This window comes from Echeneis naucrates, chromosome 19 (genome assembly GCF_900963305.1).
Source record: "Echeneis naucrates chromosome 19, fEcheNa1.1, whole genome shotgun sequence".
NCBI lineage: Eukaryota > Metazoa > Chordata > Actinopteri > Carangiformes > Echeneidae > Echeneis > Echeneis naucrates.
This window is the reverse complement of record NC_042529.1, coordinates 835,175-853,559: the sequence shown is the minus strand read 5'-3', so window position 1 is coordinate 853,559 and position 18,385 is coordinate 835,175. Positions and strand designations below refer to the sequence as shown.

The 18,385-nt window shown below is 43.3% G+C and overlaps 1 protein-coding gene across 2 annotated transcripts; it reads right to left on the bottom strand.

Moving 5' to 3' along the window:
- Nucleotides 1–453: 453 nt before the first annotated feature.
- On the bottom strand, nt 454–18,241 carry abca5 (ATP-binding cassette, sub-family A (ABC1), member 5). Of its 2 annotated transcripts, none has more exons than XM_029527744.1 (38): nt 18,118–18,241; nt 17,147–17,313; nt 15,465–15,651; nt 15,099–15,272; nt 14,146–14,243; nt 13,575–13,801; nt 13,356–13,497; nt 12,636–12,824; nt 12,317–12,464; nt 12,019–12,196; nt 11,526–11,584; nt 11,146–11,432; nt 10,916–11,035; nt 10,683–10,821; nt 10,398–10,488; nt 10,090–10,229; nt 9,799–9,918; nt 9,461–9,662; nt 9,140–9,306; nt 8,711–8,838; nt 8,367–8,504; nt 8,181–8,294; nt 7,516–7,686; nt 7,303–7,416; nt 7,004–7,141; nt 6,744–6,812; nt 6,556–6,647; nt 6,327–6,450; nt 6,117–6,234; nt 5,637–5,728; nt 5,294–5,469; nt 4,843–4,918; nt 4,213–4,307; nt 3,968–4,087; nt 3,729–3,881; nt 3,441–3,520; nt 3,294–3,349; nt 454–3,184 (listed from the first exon to the last, which is right to left on the bottom strand). In XM_029527744.1, exons 1-38 carry the CDS (start codon nt 18,128–18,130, stop codon nt 3,044–3,046), a joined length of 5,043 nt encoding a protein of 1,680 aa, XP_029383604.1. In that variant the 5' UTR covers nt 18,131–18,241; the 3' UTR covers nt 454–3,043. The 2 variants fall into 2 exon arrangements, with proteins under 2 accessions (XP_029383604.1, XP_029383605.1); XM_029527745.1 differs by having other exon boundaries at nt 18,172–18,218.
- Nucleotides 18,242–18,385: the final 144 nt, after the last annotated feature.

Below are 18,385 nucleotides of genomic sequence, written 5' to 3'. Positions count from 1 at the left end.
AAAATGAAAGAAAAGCCGGTTTTGAACCTTAAACTGACATTTACGGTGTGAAATATATTAGTGATAAATTAACTAACGCGGATTAATTAGACTGCAACTGATTTAATTAGTAGACCACTGAAAAAAGCGTTTAAATGCGTATATTATACGAGTTTGTCAAATCGGAGATGTCGTTAATTCACTTCCGGTATCTTTTCAAAATAATTTCGCTAACAAACTGAAACAACAGTCTCGTTTATACTGAAGTAATAAAACTGTTCAGTGAAATATAGAATAGATCATCTCTGCATTATTCTATACACAATAAAACATTAAGCTTTATTTGTGTTAGTTGGCAGTACTGATGTTTTACTTTTAACTGTGAAGTGCTGTACAAACAGTAGCTCTTATTATTATAATTATTATTATCTTCTTTCTTCAGTGTCCATCAGAAGAACAGGCCAAGGATAACTTAGATCAACATTTATTCATGAAACGGTCATTAGAGACCACAGAGTTCATTAAGTAAGTGTCCATCCAGACATGGCAGCGATACAGGAGGAAAATACAGCACACAGCTAAACCAGTCTTTAAAAAATAAAATCAGTGCACAGATAATCTTACAAAGATTGCATAATATAAAGAAAGGTTATAAAATTTCCCAGAAATAGTGCAATTTTACCACCACCAGGAAATTAAACATGAAACCCGCTGCAGTTTGCCAACTCCTCAAACACTCCACTCTCCACAGAGCCAGACTAGGTTTTGGTATTCTTCATGTGAAGTTCTTAACTAGATGCTATGCTTTTTGCTCTAGACATGTGGGGGGAGAGGTCGATGGCTACATGTGCCTGAACCTGACAGTCACAAAATGCACATGAATGTCCTTCATTGCACAAATATAAAAGTTGGGCAGTATACGTACTATTCCAGAAATTCATTAATGCTTCCATATTATGTAGAGTCAGTGTTTTGATATGTGAGCACAAAATAAATATTCAAAGGGTTGTTTAAATAAAGATTTCACATATAAATTTACATGATCTTTAAGTCAGTACATGGTCAGAGCCTCAAGCATGACACTTAAAGTGAGCGAGTGTGCGATGAGGAAGTGGATCAGTACCAGACTCATTAGTTCACAACCCTTTATCACAATCAGCTCCTAACTTTAGTGTGTCTGGATGCAGCAAATTAAATGTGTTCCAGACAAACAAACTACCACACCAACACACAATCTGAGACAACTTTGAAAAGAAAAAGAACCACCATTGTGAAACATCTGTGCCATGAGAGAGGGACATGTGAGAGAGATCAGGGACAGTAAATATCTTCAAGTTGGACGTTTTATTCAAATATCTATAACATTTAAAACCCTTCTGTTGTCCTCCAGGCTTCTGGTGTGACAGACAGACAAACCTAAAGTAAAACCTGGTGACATTCTGTCCTACAGAGGAGTGACAACAACAAACACAATGGACAGTTTAATGATTGCACAGCAGCAAACACTTTCTCTGTGAAGCTTATACTGTTGAGTTTGTGCTGAGTTTGAAGAGCAGAGTCTGTGTTGCTGCTTTACTGGGAAGTTTTAGTCAGCTGTTCTTGTTCTTTTACCCCTCAGACAAATTTCACCCAAAGAAAGAAAATAAGAAAAAAAAAAGACACTGTCTTTTAAAATGCCATTTTCACACCTGAATGTTGCAAAAAAAAGAAAACTCACAATTAATCAGTTTGCTGATCCAACAACATACCTCCTCATATAGAGACTTGGTTATACAGAAACAGCTGGAGCTACACACATTATATACAACAGAGTAAACACACATGCGCGCGCACACACACACACACACACACACACACACACACACACACTCACACGACGAACAGCAAAGCTCTCTGATTAAAAAGGGCACCAGAGTGAAACAGTGACGACAGGAGCCCCGCAGAGCGTCGCTGCAGCGTCACAAACCCCCTCCACACCGCAAACCTACATACATTCAAAAATCTCAGAAAACCCCCCCTTTCTCCAAAAAACCTGGATCTGAATCCAACCTCAAGCTCCAACTCCCCACGACTGAGGCTAGTCAGCCCTGGTCAACGTCTGACGAGGGCAGTGTGCTACATGTGCTGGCGTGCATATTCTACACTACATTCCCGAACTACGGGTTCTACTTTACAGATAAACCTGGAGACAAAAGCCATGGGGAAAAGGTCATCTGTCCCCAGCATCTCTAAATAATCAGCCTCCACATGAGCGAGCATGCTGTGAAAACACTCGGAGAGTAAAAGTGTGTGCTGTACGAGGAAGGGAGGGCTAAAGGTCGAAAGACTCTGCGGAGGACTGCGACACCTTCTATTTATCCCACTGCCCCCACATCTACCATTACACAAACTATTTATGCACATGCTACTGACACCAAAAACCAAAAGTACGTCTCAGTGTCGATGTGTAAAGAGGCGTGTTAGTGTGCGGTTCAGAGTTGTGCTGCTTTGGTTCGATCGTGGACGGACTCCATGGTAAGTGTTTAAAAACAGCATCACAAACACAACAGACGGAAACACCTGAAGAGACGAGCAAACATACGTACTGTTACTCCTCCAACAGAGGATTACAAAGCATAAATATTACGTTATAGATATATTTATATGTGTATCTTTTTAATTTACTGACTCCCTGTGAAGATTAAAAAAAAAAACACCGTTAGAAAGAGGAGTAGGTGTCGCATCAGCGTGTCAAGAAAAGGCTGCAGGCCCCTCGCTCAGAGCCGTTCAGAAAACATGGAGCACCGGTGGACGAGGGTTACACACATGCACACCTCAGACCCACAAAAAGGAGCCGTCAAAGCCCGCGGCCCAAAACGACACACAGTTAGCCCCAGTGTAAGGGAGCCCCCGCCCGGGTCTGTCCCGTTCGTTCATTTTAAAAGGCGATGGGCATCGGGTTGCGTGGAGCGGGCGGATGCTGGCGTGAGCCCCTCGGGCGCTGAGGCCTGGCAGGTCAGGGGGGAGGGGAGGGTGTCGGTAAGTCCTGGTCCGTCACCAGCCTGCTAACCTCAGAAGACAGAGTTCAAAGTTGGTGCACGATACTGTCCGTGTGGTTGACGGAGATGGGGCCGTCCTGCCGCAGACGCTGCCACTGGAAGGTTGTGCTGAGAGAGCCCAACTCGTCCTCCTCATTCTCCTGCTCCTTGGCAAACTCCATGAACACCTGTCGGACAAAAGGACGGAGGAGGTGGAGGTGGAGGAGGAGGAGACACTGGTTTAATCTGTTCTTCATACAGATCTCTTGTTGAATCGGCATGTTTTTAACCACCTACCTGCTCTAAGGTTGACTGGGAGAAGTTATACTCTTCAAAGTTGAAGGTTTGTTTGGCTGAAGATAAAGAGACAAAGATAAATGAAGTTGGATGAGTTGGTGGAGGCGTGTGTGTGTGCGTGTGTGTGGGTCTGTGACTGTGACTCACCGTTCTCTAACTGAGAGAAAGAATTGGCCAGTGACTTGACATCTTCCATGGGGATCTTGTAAACCATCAGAGTAGCAAAGCTGGAAAAAGAAAAGAAAAGAAAAGACACATGTAGCAGCGTGCCAGTTTCTCAACAGTTGTGAACAAAATTAACATCCTGTTTTTAGCAGTGCTTTTATTTTGAAAGGTAACTGTTAGACCTTTTGCTAAAGAATAAGAGTTGCACAGTTTTTCATGAGATTAAATCAGTAAAAGCAGAAGAAGCTGCAGAGCCGGGTTCGGTCTCACCTCTCCTGTCGGGCAGCATGAGGGAAGATTCGCAGGATCTCTTTGTGCAGCAGCGCCACCTGCTGAAGCCCTGTCAGCTCCTCACGCAGTTTCACCTCCAGACTGTAACCTTGACCGTACTTCCCCTTTAAATGTTGTATGGAGCCGATGCACCTGAGGGAGACAAACACCTCACAGCATGAACAGAGCTATATTCCTTTCTTTCCTCCGACCGTCTCTTCAGCGGTAAGAGTACGAACCTCAGCTGGCCAGAAACCATAATTGCCACGCGGTCACACACGGCCTCGGCCTCCTCCATGTAGTGTGTGGTCAGGATGGCTCCCCGCTGACGGTTCTTGAATGCAGCTCGTATGGCTCTCCTGCACAAAGGAGACACAAGGGTCTTTCTTCTGTTTTGCTCGACCTGCTGTTCCCCCAGAAACCAAGAAAACAACACAATCATCCATTTCTGGGTGTGAGCAGAAGTTCTAATATACGGCCTCACCACATGCGCTGTTTGGACTTGGGGTCCATCCCTGATGACGGCTCGTCCAGTAAGACAATCTGAGGATTCCCGATCATACTCAAGGCGAAGCACAACTGGAAACAAACCAATCATTAGTGTGATGAAAACTCAGGAGAGCTCGGAGAGTGGATCCTTTATCCCAAGATTCATTGTGCCGCGATAGTGGAAATAATACGATGACAGAAAACACCAACAGAGAGCCAGAGGATTAAACTGGTAAATAGAAATATTGTGTGTCAGCTAATCAAACTACTAAAATTGAGGCCCTTAAAATCTAAAATGTATTGAAACGAGGAAAAAAAAACAAAAACAAACAAGTTGTGTCTTTTCAAGCTTTTTTGTGTAAAAAAAATAAATAAATAATTTGCCTCATCGGCTGAGAGCTGTGTGGTAACATCACTTCATCCAGGGAAATAACAAAGTCATCTAAAACTCAGCAAAACAGAAACAGATGATGAAAAAAAAGCTTCTGATTCCTTTTGGTCATTAACATCATAGTCAAATCAAATAACCAAATGGAAGACTTGTGAATCCTTTCCATCTGTGAAAGGTGGGGGGAGCCTGGTGTGCGTTAAGGTGAACGTGTCCACACTGTGCACGTGTTCTCACCTTCCTCTTGAGTCCTGCTGACAGACTCTTGGCTTGTTTGTTCAAGTGTTCCTTCAGCTCCAGAGCATTCACCACACTGACAACAACAAGAGTTACAACATCAACAAGACCTGTGGTATAACTTTACATCTTAATAATAACATAAAAATGCAGTTCCCACCATGCTGTGTTATTCATCATTATTTTCATTTTCCTATGACAGCTCTCTCCCCTGCTTTTGTTTTATTCCATTTCTCCCATTTTGGGATTGGCAGGGAGTTGAGTACACTGTAATGTTTTCTCTAGTGATAGTTTTGGATCAGTGTGACTTTCTTGATAGAGTTGCCATGCTTGTATTTGACATTTGAAGAACAAAAAATGTGATGGTGGAGACCAGCAGGAAGCCACAGATGACTGTGTATAACTACATCACTGAACTCGGTCCAAAGCACAGCTGGAGGCCGTGACTCACCGTCTGATGATCCCTGGTACATCCTGGCCTCTCAGCCCTTTGATGGCAGCGTAGATCTCTAGGTGCTCCTGCAGAGTGATCCTGGGCCACAGAGGGTTCACCTGTGGACAGTAGCCCACATGCTCCAGAGGATTGTCTGCTGGACGGAGCTCTGTGCCGTAGTCCCCCATCAGGACCTGGACAAAAGGAAAAACACCTCACTGAGTTTAAGTTATTACGCTCTGCTCTATCCATCCATTATACTTTCTGGGCTGTTGAGACGGGATTATTTCTTCCAAAATGACATCTCTGCCAAATTTAAGAGAAATCAGTTGAACTAAAATGAAATTAGTTATATCTTCACCTGGCCTGCCGTGGGGTCAGTGTCACCTGCCAACATGTGCATGACGGTGCTCTTTCCTGCTCCATTGGGACCCAAGAGCCCAAGAACCTCACCTGATGAAACAGGCGTCCAAGAAAGGTCACAGTTCACTCACTGCTGTAAGCTTTGTACCAAGCAACTTCACAGTCATATAGCTGAATACAAACAAAGTAAAATACAGAGAGAGAAAAAGACGAACACAGATCCATGGTAGAAAGCAGAAATGTGAAGTTGATTATCACGCATTGACCAAAGAGCAGGGGTGGGATTAGAGGTTTGGTGAATTATAAAGATGTATTTCACTCTGACTGGTAGAAGAGTTGTACAACCCTGTTGCTAAAATTCCCGTTCTGAGTTAATGGGGGCCGACATTGTCCTAGATTTTCATCAGTTTTGTCACAGTACTCTCCTCACCACTTCTGCGAGAGACTCATCAGTCTGCATGACAAAAAGACAACGTACCTTTGCGCACGCAGAACGAGATGTTTTTTGTGGCCACTTTCCTCTTTTTGTTGAGTGAAAAACCTTCTCTTCTGCCCTTGTACTGCTTCCTCAGGTTACTCACGACCACAGCTGGTTTCTAAATGGAGACAAATCGAGATCGAGTTTTCAAACTCACCTTATAACATGTAAAACACTTCAACAACTCTCTGTTTCCCTTTTCCCCCTCACCTCCTCACAGGACTGGCAGGTTAGGGCCTCCTTAACTCTGGCTTTCTCCATCTGTACATCCTCATCCTCGTTCAGCCCTTCTTCAGGGTTCTTCTCCACTTTGGGCTTTGAATTGGGTGAGATCCTGTGAAGGTTTAAATCAAAAACATCAAGTCTATGTCTTAGTAAAACAAATCCTTGAAAAGCAAACCTACAAAACATAGATATAAAACTGTACTGATGTTGTAACCTGCAGAACTGATCATTTTTCATGGTCCTCCCTCCATAATGGATCTCCAGCCAACGGAGCAGGAAGAGCAGTAGGATGCACTGAAGATATGGCTGGATACAGACACAGATACTGATTATATTCTGAACACGAAGCTGCAGCCTCCTTATCAATGATCCGGCCTAATGATTTTAAATGGGAAAGCTTACAGCTACAACAGCAATGAGCAGGTTCTTCCACAAGAAGTTTTCTTCATTGACAGAAGGGAGGAAGGTCGCCTGAAAATATTTTTACAAAGTTTAAAATTCACTGTAAAAGCCTGAGAAAGTATACGGTGGCATTTTATTTGAAATATACTGTTTCACATTAAACAGAGATAACCAGATCGGTTAGTACCAGCTTATATCTTAAATTCAGTCATTACATGCCATGAGGAAGGACCAACACTTTGGCCTTGTTGAAGTCCTACCTTGGTGATGCAGTTGAGGCATCCCATCAGAGGATACAGAGGGTTAAAGAAGCACAAGATGTTGTGCAGGTTTCTGGTCATTCCGGCGTTTTCGTTCAGAAACGACAACAGAACCAGCGAGGCTGAGACCACACACACCTGAGGCACAAGTCAGTCATGTACCAACGTTTAACAACTAAATAGAATGAATCGTGTCAGGTTGCTCAGCTGGAAGCAACATCCAAAAGTAAAACTTAATATTGTTTTTAATTATTTTTATTGATATTAGTTATCTTGACATCAACATCCTTCCTCCTCACCATCATGGAGATGACAGAGAAGAAATCCCTGTTGCTCTGGACACGGGTGAAGCCAAACGAAAACACATAAGTGAAGAGGATTATGGCAGGACCAAAGCCGACCGTGCACAGAACCTGGAAAGGAGAAGACCGAATGATGATTACTGACTATATCATTTCTACATGCTCTATGGCGAGTAAGTGTGTGTGCTTGTGAGTCGCAGCAGTACAGACCACAGCAGTAAGGTTGCTGGAGGTGAGCAGGTTTCCACTGTGGAAGGAGAAGAGGATGGTGGTCATGCAGGACAGGATGAGGTAGTAGAAGGGGATGTCCACCGCTGCCTGGCCACACCAGTAGGCCGATGGGACCAGGCCAGATATCCGCAGTGTAGAGCGACACTTGATCTGAAGAGGAACAACAGGTAGATAAATACTATATTGTGACTTTCATTATCTTTCGATTAATTGTGCAGTGTTAGCATCTCTAGAAAAGGGGATAAGCAGGTTCACTGTAGGAGCAACACTTCGAAATCTTCTGCATTTAGAGTCAGATTCAGTCGGAGGAATAACTTTTGTGCTCATATTGAATCCTCCAGTTTTTGAGTCACCATTCTGGTAAGAAACTCTGCTATTACAAATTCTGGCAAGACCCAGACACACTTAACAAACCACAACCCAGTGATGTGAGTCTATTTGACTTCTGCTACATGATTTATACCCTCTGTCTTATGTTTCTTGCTGCTCTCCATTGCTTAAACTGTTCAGAAAAGCCAAAAAACAATTGCCAAGATGAAGCCAACTTGAAAATCCCCATGTTAACTCTAAATCTCCAGTGAAACATCACACTGAGCAGCTGAACAGATTAAAGTGAATCATGATTACTGGCAGGAAGTTGTTACCTCTCTGTCTCGAGAGTGGTCCATAGCGAAGTACGCAGGCATCCCAGCTGCCAGCATTCCCAGTATGATGGCCTCTATGTACACCAGAGCGTAGGACGTAGCATCTGGGATTTGCTGCGGGTGTCAATGAAAGAACATTTAATGTCTTTGTTAAAGGAAAGATGAGGTCTTTCACATCTGACTCACATAATCAAACGGTTTGGTCCAGGTTCGGATCTGTCCACTACCATTGAGGCCTCTCAGAAGAGCATTGCTCAGTATGTTGACAGCCATAGGCAACGAGTGGACTGTGGTGCTGTTGAATGCAACAGTATATCTGAAACCCTGTTAACAGAAAGACAATAAAGGGTTATTGAGAGTCTACTACAGCTAAATAAAAAAATCTCAGCTGGAAGACTTAGCCACCCTCAAACAAAGGGCTCTTCATTTGGAACACAACCACCACGTTACCTGTGGGTGGAGGTGAGCCCACATCCCCAGTATAATCCAATATCTGACTACCAAATATAAATTCAAAGTTATAAATACACCTTGCTGGAGCCCGTTACATTGATGGCGGCGCTGTGGGGGGCTGCAGCCATGTAGTCACCGTGCTTCATCATCTCCACTTTGATGTCCTGAGACTCCAGGTTGTGGATAAAGTCAGAAATATCAGCGCCTGTTGGCACAAGAAAACACACAATGCTAGCCCACGCTGAAGAAAGCTGCAAAGCGAGGAGAAATGGAGAATGTCATCCTGCACCTGCTCTGATTAAGAGCTGAGTATTTGTGTCCTGTGGCAATATTTAACAGTGCTTTCCGACAGAAAGAAGATCTGAGGTCTCATTGAGGGGACAAATCATAACAAATCCCATGAGTGGGATACCCTGTTTCATATTTCCACTAGAAATCTAAATATCAGTTATCAGTTTGCAGGACACAAAAACACTCCTCCTGTGGCAAACGCCCAGCTGGCTGACCTGAGGAGTTCTGCACCAGGAGGCTGGTGCTGTATCGGTGGGGAGCCTGATTCCTTTTGAGGAGGTAAATGGGCAGAAACTGCCGATCTGGTGAGTGAATCTGGATGTTTCCTGTGGCCAGAGACAGGACGAGCACGGCAGCAACAAACACCAGGAACAAGGCCAGACTGCAAGAGAAGGGGGTGGGGGATTAAGAGAAACAATGACAAAGTTCAGATTCTTTACAACCATACAGCAGATCAGAGACATTTAGAAATACATTTATTTGATGATCTGCTGACAGAATCTTTTTCTAAATAACTATTCAGTCTGAGCACTCACGTGTAGACGAAGGCCTTTCTCTCTCTGCGCATGTTGAGCATGTGTAGCCAGGCTACAGTGCTGAACTGCTGCCGCCAGAGAGCATGACCGGACACAACATCGGACTTGTTTTCTGAAAACGCGAGCAGCCGCTGGTCCGTATCGTCCAAAGAGGCGTTGTCACACTCGTCCTCTGCCTGCTCCCGATTAAACACGCTGTAGTCTGGAGACGCCAAAGAAACAGATGGAGAAATACTCTATGCTTGTTTGGCCAGTTGTTGGGTTGTTGTTTTTTTTTTGTTGTTGTTGTTTTTTTTTTTTATATAACATGCACTTCTCTGCTTTAGTAACACACTCACCAGCTTGGTCAACTTCAGCCTCCGCCTCCAAACGAAGAAAAACATCCTCCAGCGTTGTCATGGAAACCCCATAGTTAATAATTCCCAGATCAGGTTGACAGTCAAGATGAGAAAACAGGCCTATGAAAGACGAATTAATCATCACTTGTTCTGACTCACTGCTGAGTCACAAATGAGTTGCAGCAACACTTGTGGATTTGTTTGGATGCAACAGGCTGGAAATGTTAGATTTGGTTTCAGTGAGTGAAACATCAGACACAGTTTTTCAACATGTATAGAGTGAAATCTCACCTGGAAATGTGTCCATGCTCTCAAAAGGCAGCGTGAAAGTCAGTTCTGCTTCGTGCTGCCGAGACAACTTGGCTTTGGGTACGTGCTGTTTGACCAGTGACGTGATCTTTTCTGCTTCACACCCGTTGTTGATAGACATTCTACATGAAAGGCACAAAATATGAGCAGCAGGGATCAGGAATGGTATGAGGAAGAACGACCTTCAGTCGTCTAGTGGAGTCCAGGCCTTGACGGATCAAGGCTGTTTTCGTAACCTACACAGGCAGGTGGGCATAATGTTATGGCTGACCAGTTTAAAGTCTGTTCACCTGAGATGATATCCAACACCACACTTAGTCTTGAGATACAGGGAAGATCCAACACATTTCAGCTGTCCTTGAGAAATCACAGCTTTGCGGTCTTGAGTGAAGAGAGAAAAAAAAAAAAAAAAAAAAAAAAAAACTTCAATGTGTTAAAAATGACAACAAATAGACAAGGAGCTCAGATAATTTGGTCTTTGGTGTCTAATTTAAATTTGACTCATCCATTTTTTTTGGTTAATGGGTTTGGTGCCCGTGAGTGTGTGTAGGTGATGTAACAGAAACATTTCATACCAGCTAGGATGTCGGCCTCGTCCATGTAGTGAGTGCTGAGGACAGTGACTCTGCCAGCTCTGCGGCTCTTCAGCAGGGACCAGACCTGGTGTCTGGAGCACGGGTCCATACCAGCTGTGGGTTCATCCAGGAGCAGGATCTGACACAGACAAACATGATGCTAGATGTTCAGCATGGGGCTGATCTGATGTCAAACTAAAGAGAGCACTTGATGCTTGGTGAGCTTGGGGTACCTTGGGATCTCCCAGAATGGCGATGCCCACAGACAGCTTCCTCTTCTGGCCCCCACTTAGATTCTTGGCTTGAGCGTTCATGATCTTTTCCAAGTCCAGATCCTTCAGCACTTTGGTGACCTATTGAAGAGAAAAAGATACGCCCTGAACCAAAAAAAAAAAAAAAAAAAAAAAAAGAAACATTTCCTTGCATTACCAAGGATAGGACAGATGGCACCTCTTCAAATTACCTCCGCATCAATATCTGCAGGCGGGATCCCTTTGATGGCAGCAAATATCCTCAGGTGTTCCTCCACAGTCAGCACATCAAAGATGATGTTGAACTGGGGGCAGATTCCCACCAGCTGCTTCATTTCTGACCCATCTGCAATCTCTGCTACTGGGGAGCCGTAAATGGTGGCAGAGCCGTTCGTGGGCGGACAGATGCCACACAGAATGTTCATAAGAGTGGACTTTCCTGCCCCGCTGTGTCCCAGCAGAGCCGTTATCTGGCCCTCATAGATGTCAAAGGTCAATCCTGAGGAGGGGGTGTAAAGACAAGAGGGATGGCAACATGAAGTCAATCAGAAAATGTAAGAAATAAATTGAACTGGAGGTGTTCAGGCCTCACCTCTCAGAGCTTCCACCACGTTGTCCTTCTCTTTGTACACTTTCCGGATGTTGCTGATGCTGCCGGAGAAGGGAGGAGCAGACAATGAAGGACAAAATTAAAGAAACGAAGAGAACTGTAAACACAGCATGAGAGTCTGAGAGAAGAGCAGTTCTCGAGTTACATGCTGGTCCCCCAGGATATCCTTAGCTTTGGAATCTGGCACTGAACCAACAACTAAATAAGGCAGCATTTTTTTCTATCAACTTTTAAATCGTGATTTCTCTGCCTTGAAAATCAAGAACTCCTTCGGTTAATATTGATATTTTGTGGAGTTTGGTAAAATTGAATTTGAGTTAATAGACAAAAAATGTAACAAAAGCATCAACCATGTGAAATGTTTTGATTAAATGTCCTTAAATGACATTTCTGATAAATCACTTACTGCAACTGAGGTTATAACTTAAACTACTTAAACTAACTTTTGACCCAGTCACAGAAGTTCAGAATTTACCGAATGGCTTCTTTCCCTCTGAACTCAGGCGAGACAGGTTCAACAGACTCTTCTCCAACCGGCGCGCCGTTCACCTCTGCATCATACACTGAGCTCACTTCAACATAGCGTTTTTTGCGTTTGGACCAATAGGACGGTTTCAGGAAATACACCAAGGACCTCCTCATTCCAAACTCACCTGCACATCAAGCAATATGTAAACAGCAATCTCTCAGGAAAACTGTCTAACTGCATTAAAGTAGACTGAAATGGTTGTGAATTGTACTGAAGTATAGAATCTGTGTGTGTGTATACTCACCAGGCAGTACCTGGTCCAGGTACACAGCCAACATAAGGTAGAGGAAGCAGTCAAGAACCAGCATGATGAGGGGTACGTAAAGAGGATGAGGGCCGTGGGCCAGAGAAGAAAACACAGCTCCATCTCCCTGAGCCTCCAGGTAAACAACCTAAGATAGGTGTGTACACACACAGCGCATTAAGAGCAAATACCAACACCTATTATCCCCTACTCTGTTTCTCTTCTATATAAATTAATATATGTTTATTTTTGACATAAAACATCTCTAAAATGCCAAATGTAGGGCAGGCAGTGTGTCAGCTCTTAGTGTGTGTGTTACCTGAGCAATCCCGATTGAGAAAGCGCTGGGGGAGAGCAGGCAGAGGAGCCAGACCAGCGGCTGTGGGAAGTCCTTCATCAGCACAGTGAACAGCGACAGGCAGCCAAAAACCACCGTCAGCATGGAGCCCACTGTACTGGCAAACTTTGGCTTCTTGAATAACGGAGTCAGCATGAAGGAGAAAAAGATCTGAGAGGAAGAAAAGAATGACAAAGAACAGGTAAGGTGTTATGTCGTGATGTGTGGCCTGTTCTTTTCTGTTGGAAGATTTGGAAATTTGAATGAGGCATGGACTGAGTGTACGCAAATAGTTGTGTGCCAGGATGAGCTGCTGGTTGTTGTTGAGTTGGCAAATGTGACAGGAAGACAACCTGTTTTTAATAGTCAAGTTGGCACAGTCGAGCAGCAAAGGAAGAGATGCCCATCTGCCTCCTGTTCCAAACTGTCATGTTCAGTTCTGTAGTGAAAGTTAGTCGGGCTGAACTGCTGTTTTCATCTTTTCTCCTGTTTATGTTTGTTATAACCTGGTTTTCTTTTATCTGAGCAGGTTAACTTGGCGCTGTGTCACTTAATTCACATTACTCAATGAAAAAAATATAATTAGTAATGTTCTTATAACTTGTTTTTGTGGCTTCTTGGGATTTGGGGAATTTGGGTTCTTTGTGTTGTCTTTTGGCCCCTCAACAGGACTTAGCATGGAGATATATATACTGTACTCACAGATGATATTCCATAGAGGAAGATGAGGGAGAATATGACAAAGAAGTCACTGTTAGGGAACAGGGCCGTGTAGGTAGCGATGATGGACATCAGGATGGACATCATGGTCACCAGAGCAGCGTAGAGGAGGCCCCATGACATCCTGATGCACAACACACAAAATTTAACAACTTCGGCTTCGCAGATTATTTTTATGCATACACAGGTTTTTGAAACTACCAAAAGGCCGTGTCATAGAGTCCCATCATGGTCATGGTGTCTTTGAGACGGTGTTCCTTTTCAGCCGCCACGTTAACGATGAGGAAGGTGACAAAGGGTGTAAAGGCAAGGACTAAGTATATGGAGATTAGAGCGTGGGGGAATTTCTGCACCTCCACAGACCCTGGCTGACCCATCATCACCACCTTCAGGTCCATCTCACTCCAAACAGAGCGCTTCGTCTGCATCTGCACACAAAGACCGGATAAATGGAAGGTCAAACCAGATCTGTGACAAATTAATAAGCAAACAATCGATTGAATGACTGGTGATGAAAACGTCCATCAGAACGTAAGAGAGCCCAAAATGACACTTTCAAATTTATTGTTTTTGAAAAATTTGTACACAACAATGATTTTAAAAAAGGAGAAAAAACTAAAATGATATAACGATTCCTGAGTTAAAAAAGGATAAGAGGTCATCAACTCATCATATTGAAAATACAAAAAAAGAGTTCTAATTCCAACAACAAATCCCATCAGACTCAACGGGGAATTCAAGAATGTTGTGCTAAATTCTTGTGCGATCACACCTGAATGATAGCGGCATCGATCAAAGACTGGAGGCGGATGAAGCCAGAGTACCAATAATTAGCTGCTCTGCAGTTGACTGAGTTGGTGAAGCAGTTGGCTGAAGGAGAGAGAAAAACACAACAACAAACAAACCAAGCAACATAAAGTTTACATTACAAACACTTAAATTTCTCTTTGTGCATTTTATTTAAAAATCCCAAAGCTCAGAACTCAGTGACGTCTGATTTGTACATTATTCCTTATAGATCCTCTCAAGAGGATCAGTATCAACTTCCAGGATTTTCCACAGATTAACAACAAAGAGTTTTAAATCTGGATTGAGGATTAGACATTTAAGAAGATCCTCAAATTTTCCCACATTGTTAAGATACTGTACTTCAGTTGGGTGTGGACACCCCCTGGCCCCCTTTTAAATCCATCCTTATCAGCAACTTGATTAGTTTTCTTTGTAATGGGTTTTCAGTCATGTATTAAAAAAAAAAAAAAAAGAACTGTAGAGTTGCTGGTGTGTTTACTAAGGGATGGCTATCTTGATTCATGGAGTCCTTGTTGTATGTAAACAGAGAAGGACTAAATCCCTTAGAGATGTTCCGTCTCATTTCCAAGGAGTCCTTAACACAAAACACAACAGCAGATTGAAATTGAAACGTAAAAAAAAAAAAAAAAAAAAAAAACTATTCCAGGCCTGACTCATCCCACAACTGCTGATCCCCTTTATCAATTTCAAACCTAAAGTGGTTCCACATGAAGTCTGCAGGCTGTCAATTAAGGCAGCATGAAGTATCTGTCAAGGTTTATAAAATACAACTGTTTATGAGTTTACTGATCCAATTCGAATCAAATCTACAAAGTATGAAAAATGTGTTGTCCTGGGAAGTTTACATATGTGAACGGAAGAAAATAAAACACAACAATATACGACAAGATCAAAGAAAGTGATACCAGACTTTACCAATGGATTCTGTGTAATCACTGGGCAGAGGCAGCTGGTTGTATGGAAAGCGTAGCCTGTAAGATGTGGCAGCGCTGTCCATAAACACAACACCGACATAGCTAGAAGGGTCATAGAGGCTGGCATTCTCCAGGTCCTCCTCGCTAGCAAACATGTCCAAATGCTCCTGCATGTCTGAAAACACAACATGAAAAAAGTCTCAGTAACACATAAGTCTTGCTGTACCAGGACAGGTTGTTTTTTAGGCCTTTACTATTTGAAAAAAGACAGGAAATGGGACACAGAGAAGGGGCATTAGTCCAGCCAGCCATGAGTCAAACTGAACCCCTGCTCAGGAAACAAAAGAGGGAAAGATCAGGCACTTACGCATCTCCTGGGCCACCTCTTCCATGATGTGGTTGGTGATGTTTGTGATGGGTGTGTAGCCCAGGCCCTTAAAAAACTGTTCCTCCCTCTCCAACTCCATAGTGCTGATGCCTCCATAGTAAACGTGAGGATTCAGGGTGCTGATAAGGATAAGGAGACCCAGCAGCAGCAGAGGTAAGATCAGTTCCTGTGCAAACGCATAAAGTGGAAAGCTCATGAGAAAAGGTCAGACGATTTCCTGCAGTCCATCCTTGGAGGAAAATTTGTTTGTCCACATGACACACATAGCATGGGCCATTTTTCCCTCCTCCAGCCCACAAATAAAATGCTACAGCTTGACCTTGAGCAACACAATTTATTGAAACAATAAACTGGAAGTCAGTGGAGTACCAAGAGCTCATCTGGGCCCTGAACTGTAAAATATGATTGAGGCCTCTAGCGCTTTGGTTCACCTGTGATTATCTGTTTAAACAAAATAATGTCAACCCAGCAGAGAAAGTTCTTAGGACAAATAGTTATAAAAGGCCAGAGGCAAACAGTTGGCCTCTCCAGAATAAAGTTAATAAGGAGTATTATTCAGACTGCTGCTGAGGAAAGCCCCGAACATTACTAGCTGGAACTGTTTAAGAGAAATGTTGATACACAGAGACATTAAAAATGCATCAGTGCAACTTAAAGCCAAATGAAAAATGCATGGACTAAGAAGAATGAAAGGGGGAAGAGGGGAAAGCCAGCCTGTTTATTCAAGTCCTAAATCAAATTTTATATTGTGTAGAAATGAAGGAGGTTGAACACGTACATAATGATTCAGTGCACGCAGACAGGGCAACAAAAACACATTTAAAAAAAAGGCCTAACCATGTCTGAGGTTTCCCTGTAACAAAAACAGGGGGTTTTATCAGACATCCAGACAAAATATGGTGTTATCCTTGGGAGAAGGTGCACGGCAGGGTCATGGTATATCACCGGAGAAAAACACCCCCAAAACATCACAGACACTGACTCAGTTATCAGAACTAAATGCTTTAACTGTGAGAGGTAAAACAGGTTTCAATATTCTGTACGTAACTTAAGTACCTTAACAGAGTACACAGATCAGTGTTTCCCCTACCATTTTATTAGGGGGGCGCCCCACCCTCCCAACGGCACCTCCCGCCCCCCCAGAAGGTCAAGTTAATTTAATATAATTTAATTTTCTATATAGCACCAGATCACAACAGATGTCATTTAAGGTTAATTTCCCTATAGAATGTGTTTATAGCTACCTTGTGCTTTTATTAAACAACATAGTAATATGTATTTATTTTATTTATGTGACAGAATGTCATTTCTGTCTCTCCACGTTGGCACAGTTCTCCTCTGCACTCACACATGTGAGCAGACTCCCACCAGTGACTGTCAGCAAAGCAAAATATCAGCATTTTTAAACGCTCACAAGGCGATGATGGCAACACTAGTTGCCCCCATGCCCTCCCAAGGCTGCAATCCTAAGGGAAACACTGCAGAAGTGAATATATTAAAAGGTCAGTACGGATCAGCCATAAGTGGATAACCTAATGGAGATGCTCCACTTATCTACACAATGCACACCTACTTCTCCAACTTAGCTGAGAACTTGGTGGATATATTAAAAACATCCAAATACAGTAACAGAACAATGCTAAGAACTAAGCCTTCCTTACCTGAAGACTCTGTTGCTTGGTCCTCCATTTGATGAGCAGATTCTTGTAAAGAAGACTTCTTGTTTGCTGCCAGACTCCAGCATCTCTTCTGTACATTGGTGGCATACTTCCACCATGCCTCATGTGGATGACGTATGGACGAGAAGGCTCCCTAATGCTGGCCTCAGCTGCAAGGCAAAGACATGCCAGACATCATTTAGCCTGCACACTACAGCTTAAATGAGTGTTAATGAATCGATCGGACAATCAAACCAAGATTACTCTGTAATTTGATCAGGACTAATCATTTTAGTCATTTCCCACCGACTGCTTCCAGCCTCACAAACATCCCCTCACAAATTTATGTCAGAAAATGTTGAAAAATGAGCTCCAGTTTCTAACAGGAATGAGTGGGTGGATGGCTAATGGTGATAACAGTGAGCTGCAGCTCTAAACATATCACTTAAACCGGTATTATAATAATGACAATAATAACGGATTGCTGCATTAACGCCAGTGTAAACACAATAAAATACACTTCAGTGCAGTTTGTGTGACTCCCCTTTGGACAGACCTGAACTCCTCAGAGCTCAGGGACTGCCACACACCGGAGGGCAGCTTTCTCCTGGTGGGGGCTCAGCGTTGACACCTGTCTGCCCTCCATCCTTTAACGAAACCTGTCTCACCTGTTCCATCGGGATTTAGCTCGCTCCGGCTAACAGCCGTTAGCGGACAGAACTAACGCTAACCGGCTAATAAACAAAACAACAACACAGCTGCTCTGAATCAAACAAGCTTCATCCGAACCGCCTTGTTCGGATTATTAGATTAGATTTTTTCTTTTTAATTAGCTAACGGGGGCGAACTGAACCGAAATGCTTCTCCGGAGCTAACTGACATTGGTAGCCTATAAAGGAAGGTGCTAGCAAGATAAATACAAAACACAAACACACACACACACAGAGGAAAAACAAACATTTTTACATACTCACGTATGAAATACATTAAGACATATCTTTCCCCGGCTTGTGAGCTGACGGTCTTACATTGCAGGTGTTGTTTTCTGTCATTTACAGCTCCTGAAACGAGCCTCTTGTTCTGTCCACACTCGGTCCTGTCAAAGATCCCAGCTCCCACAAAAACCGCCGTCCACCAATCAGCTCGCGGCTCGCTGTGATTGACAGCAGAGTCCGCCAATCAGAGGGTGACCGTGTGGTTTTTAATGTTCGTCTCACAAACACAACATAAACAAACACCGTT

What these genes read in the sequence shown, in the direction of transcription:
- abca5 (XM_029527744.1), bottom strand. An exon ending in GGCTGAAGTTGACCAAGCTG is followed by an intron (nt 9,663 to 9,798) that starts GTGAGTGTGTTA and finishes TGGCGTCTCCAG; the next exon opens with ACTACAGCGTGTTTAATCGG. An exon ending in ACCACTCTCGAGACAGAGAG is followed by an intron (nt 7,687 to 8,180) that starts GTAACAACTTCC and finishes GTTCCTCTTCAG; the next exon opens with ATCAAGTGTCGCTCTACACT.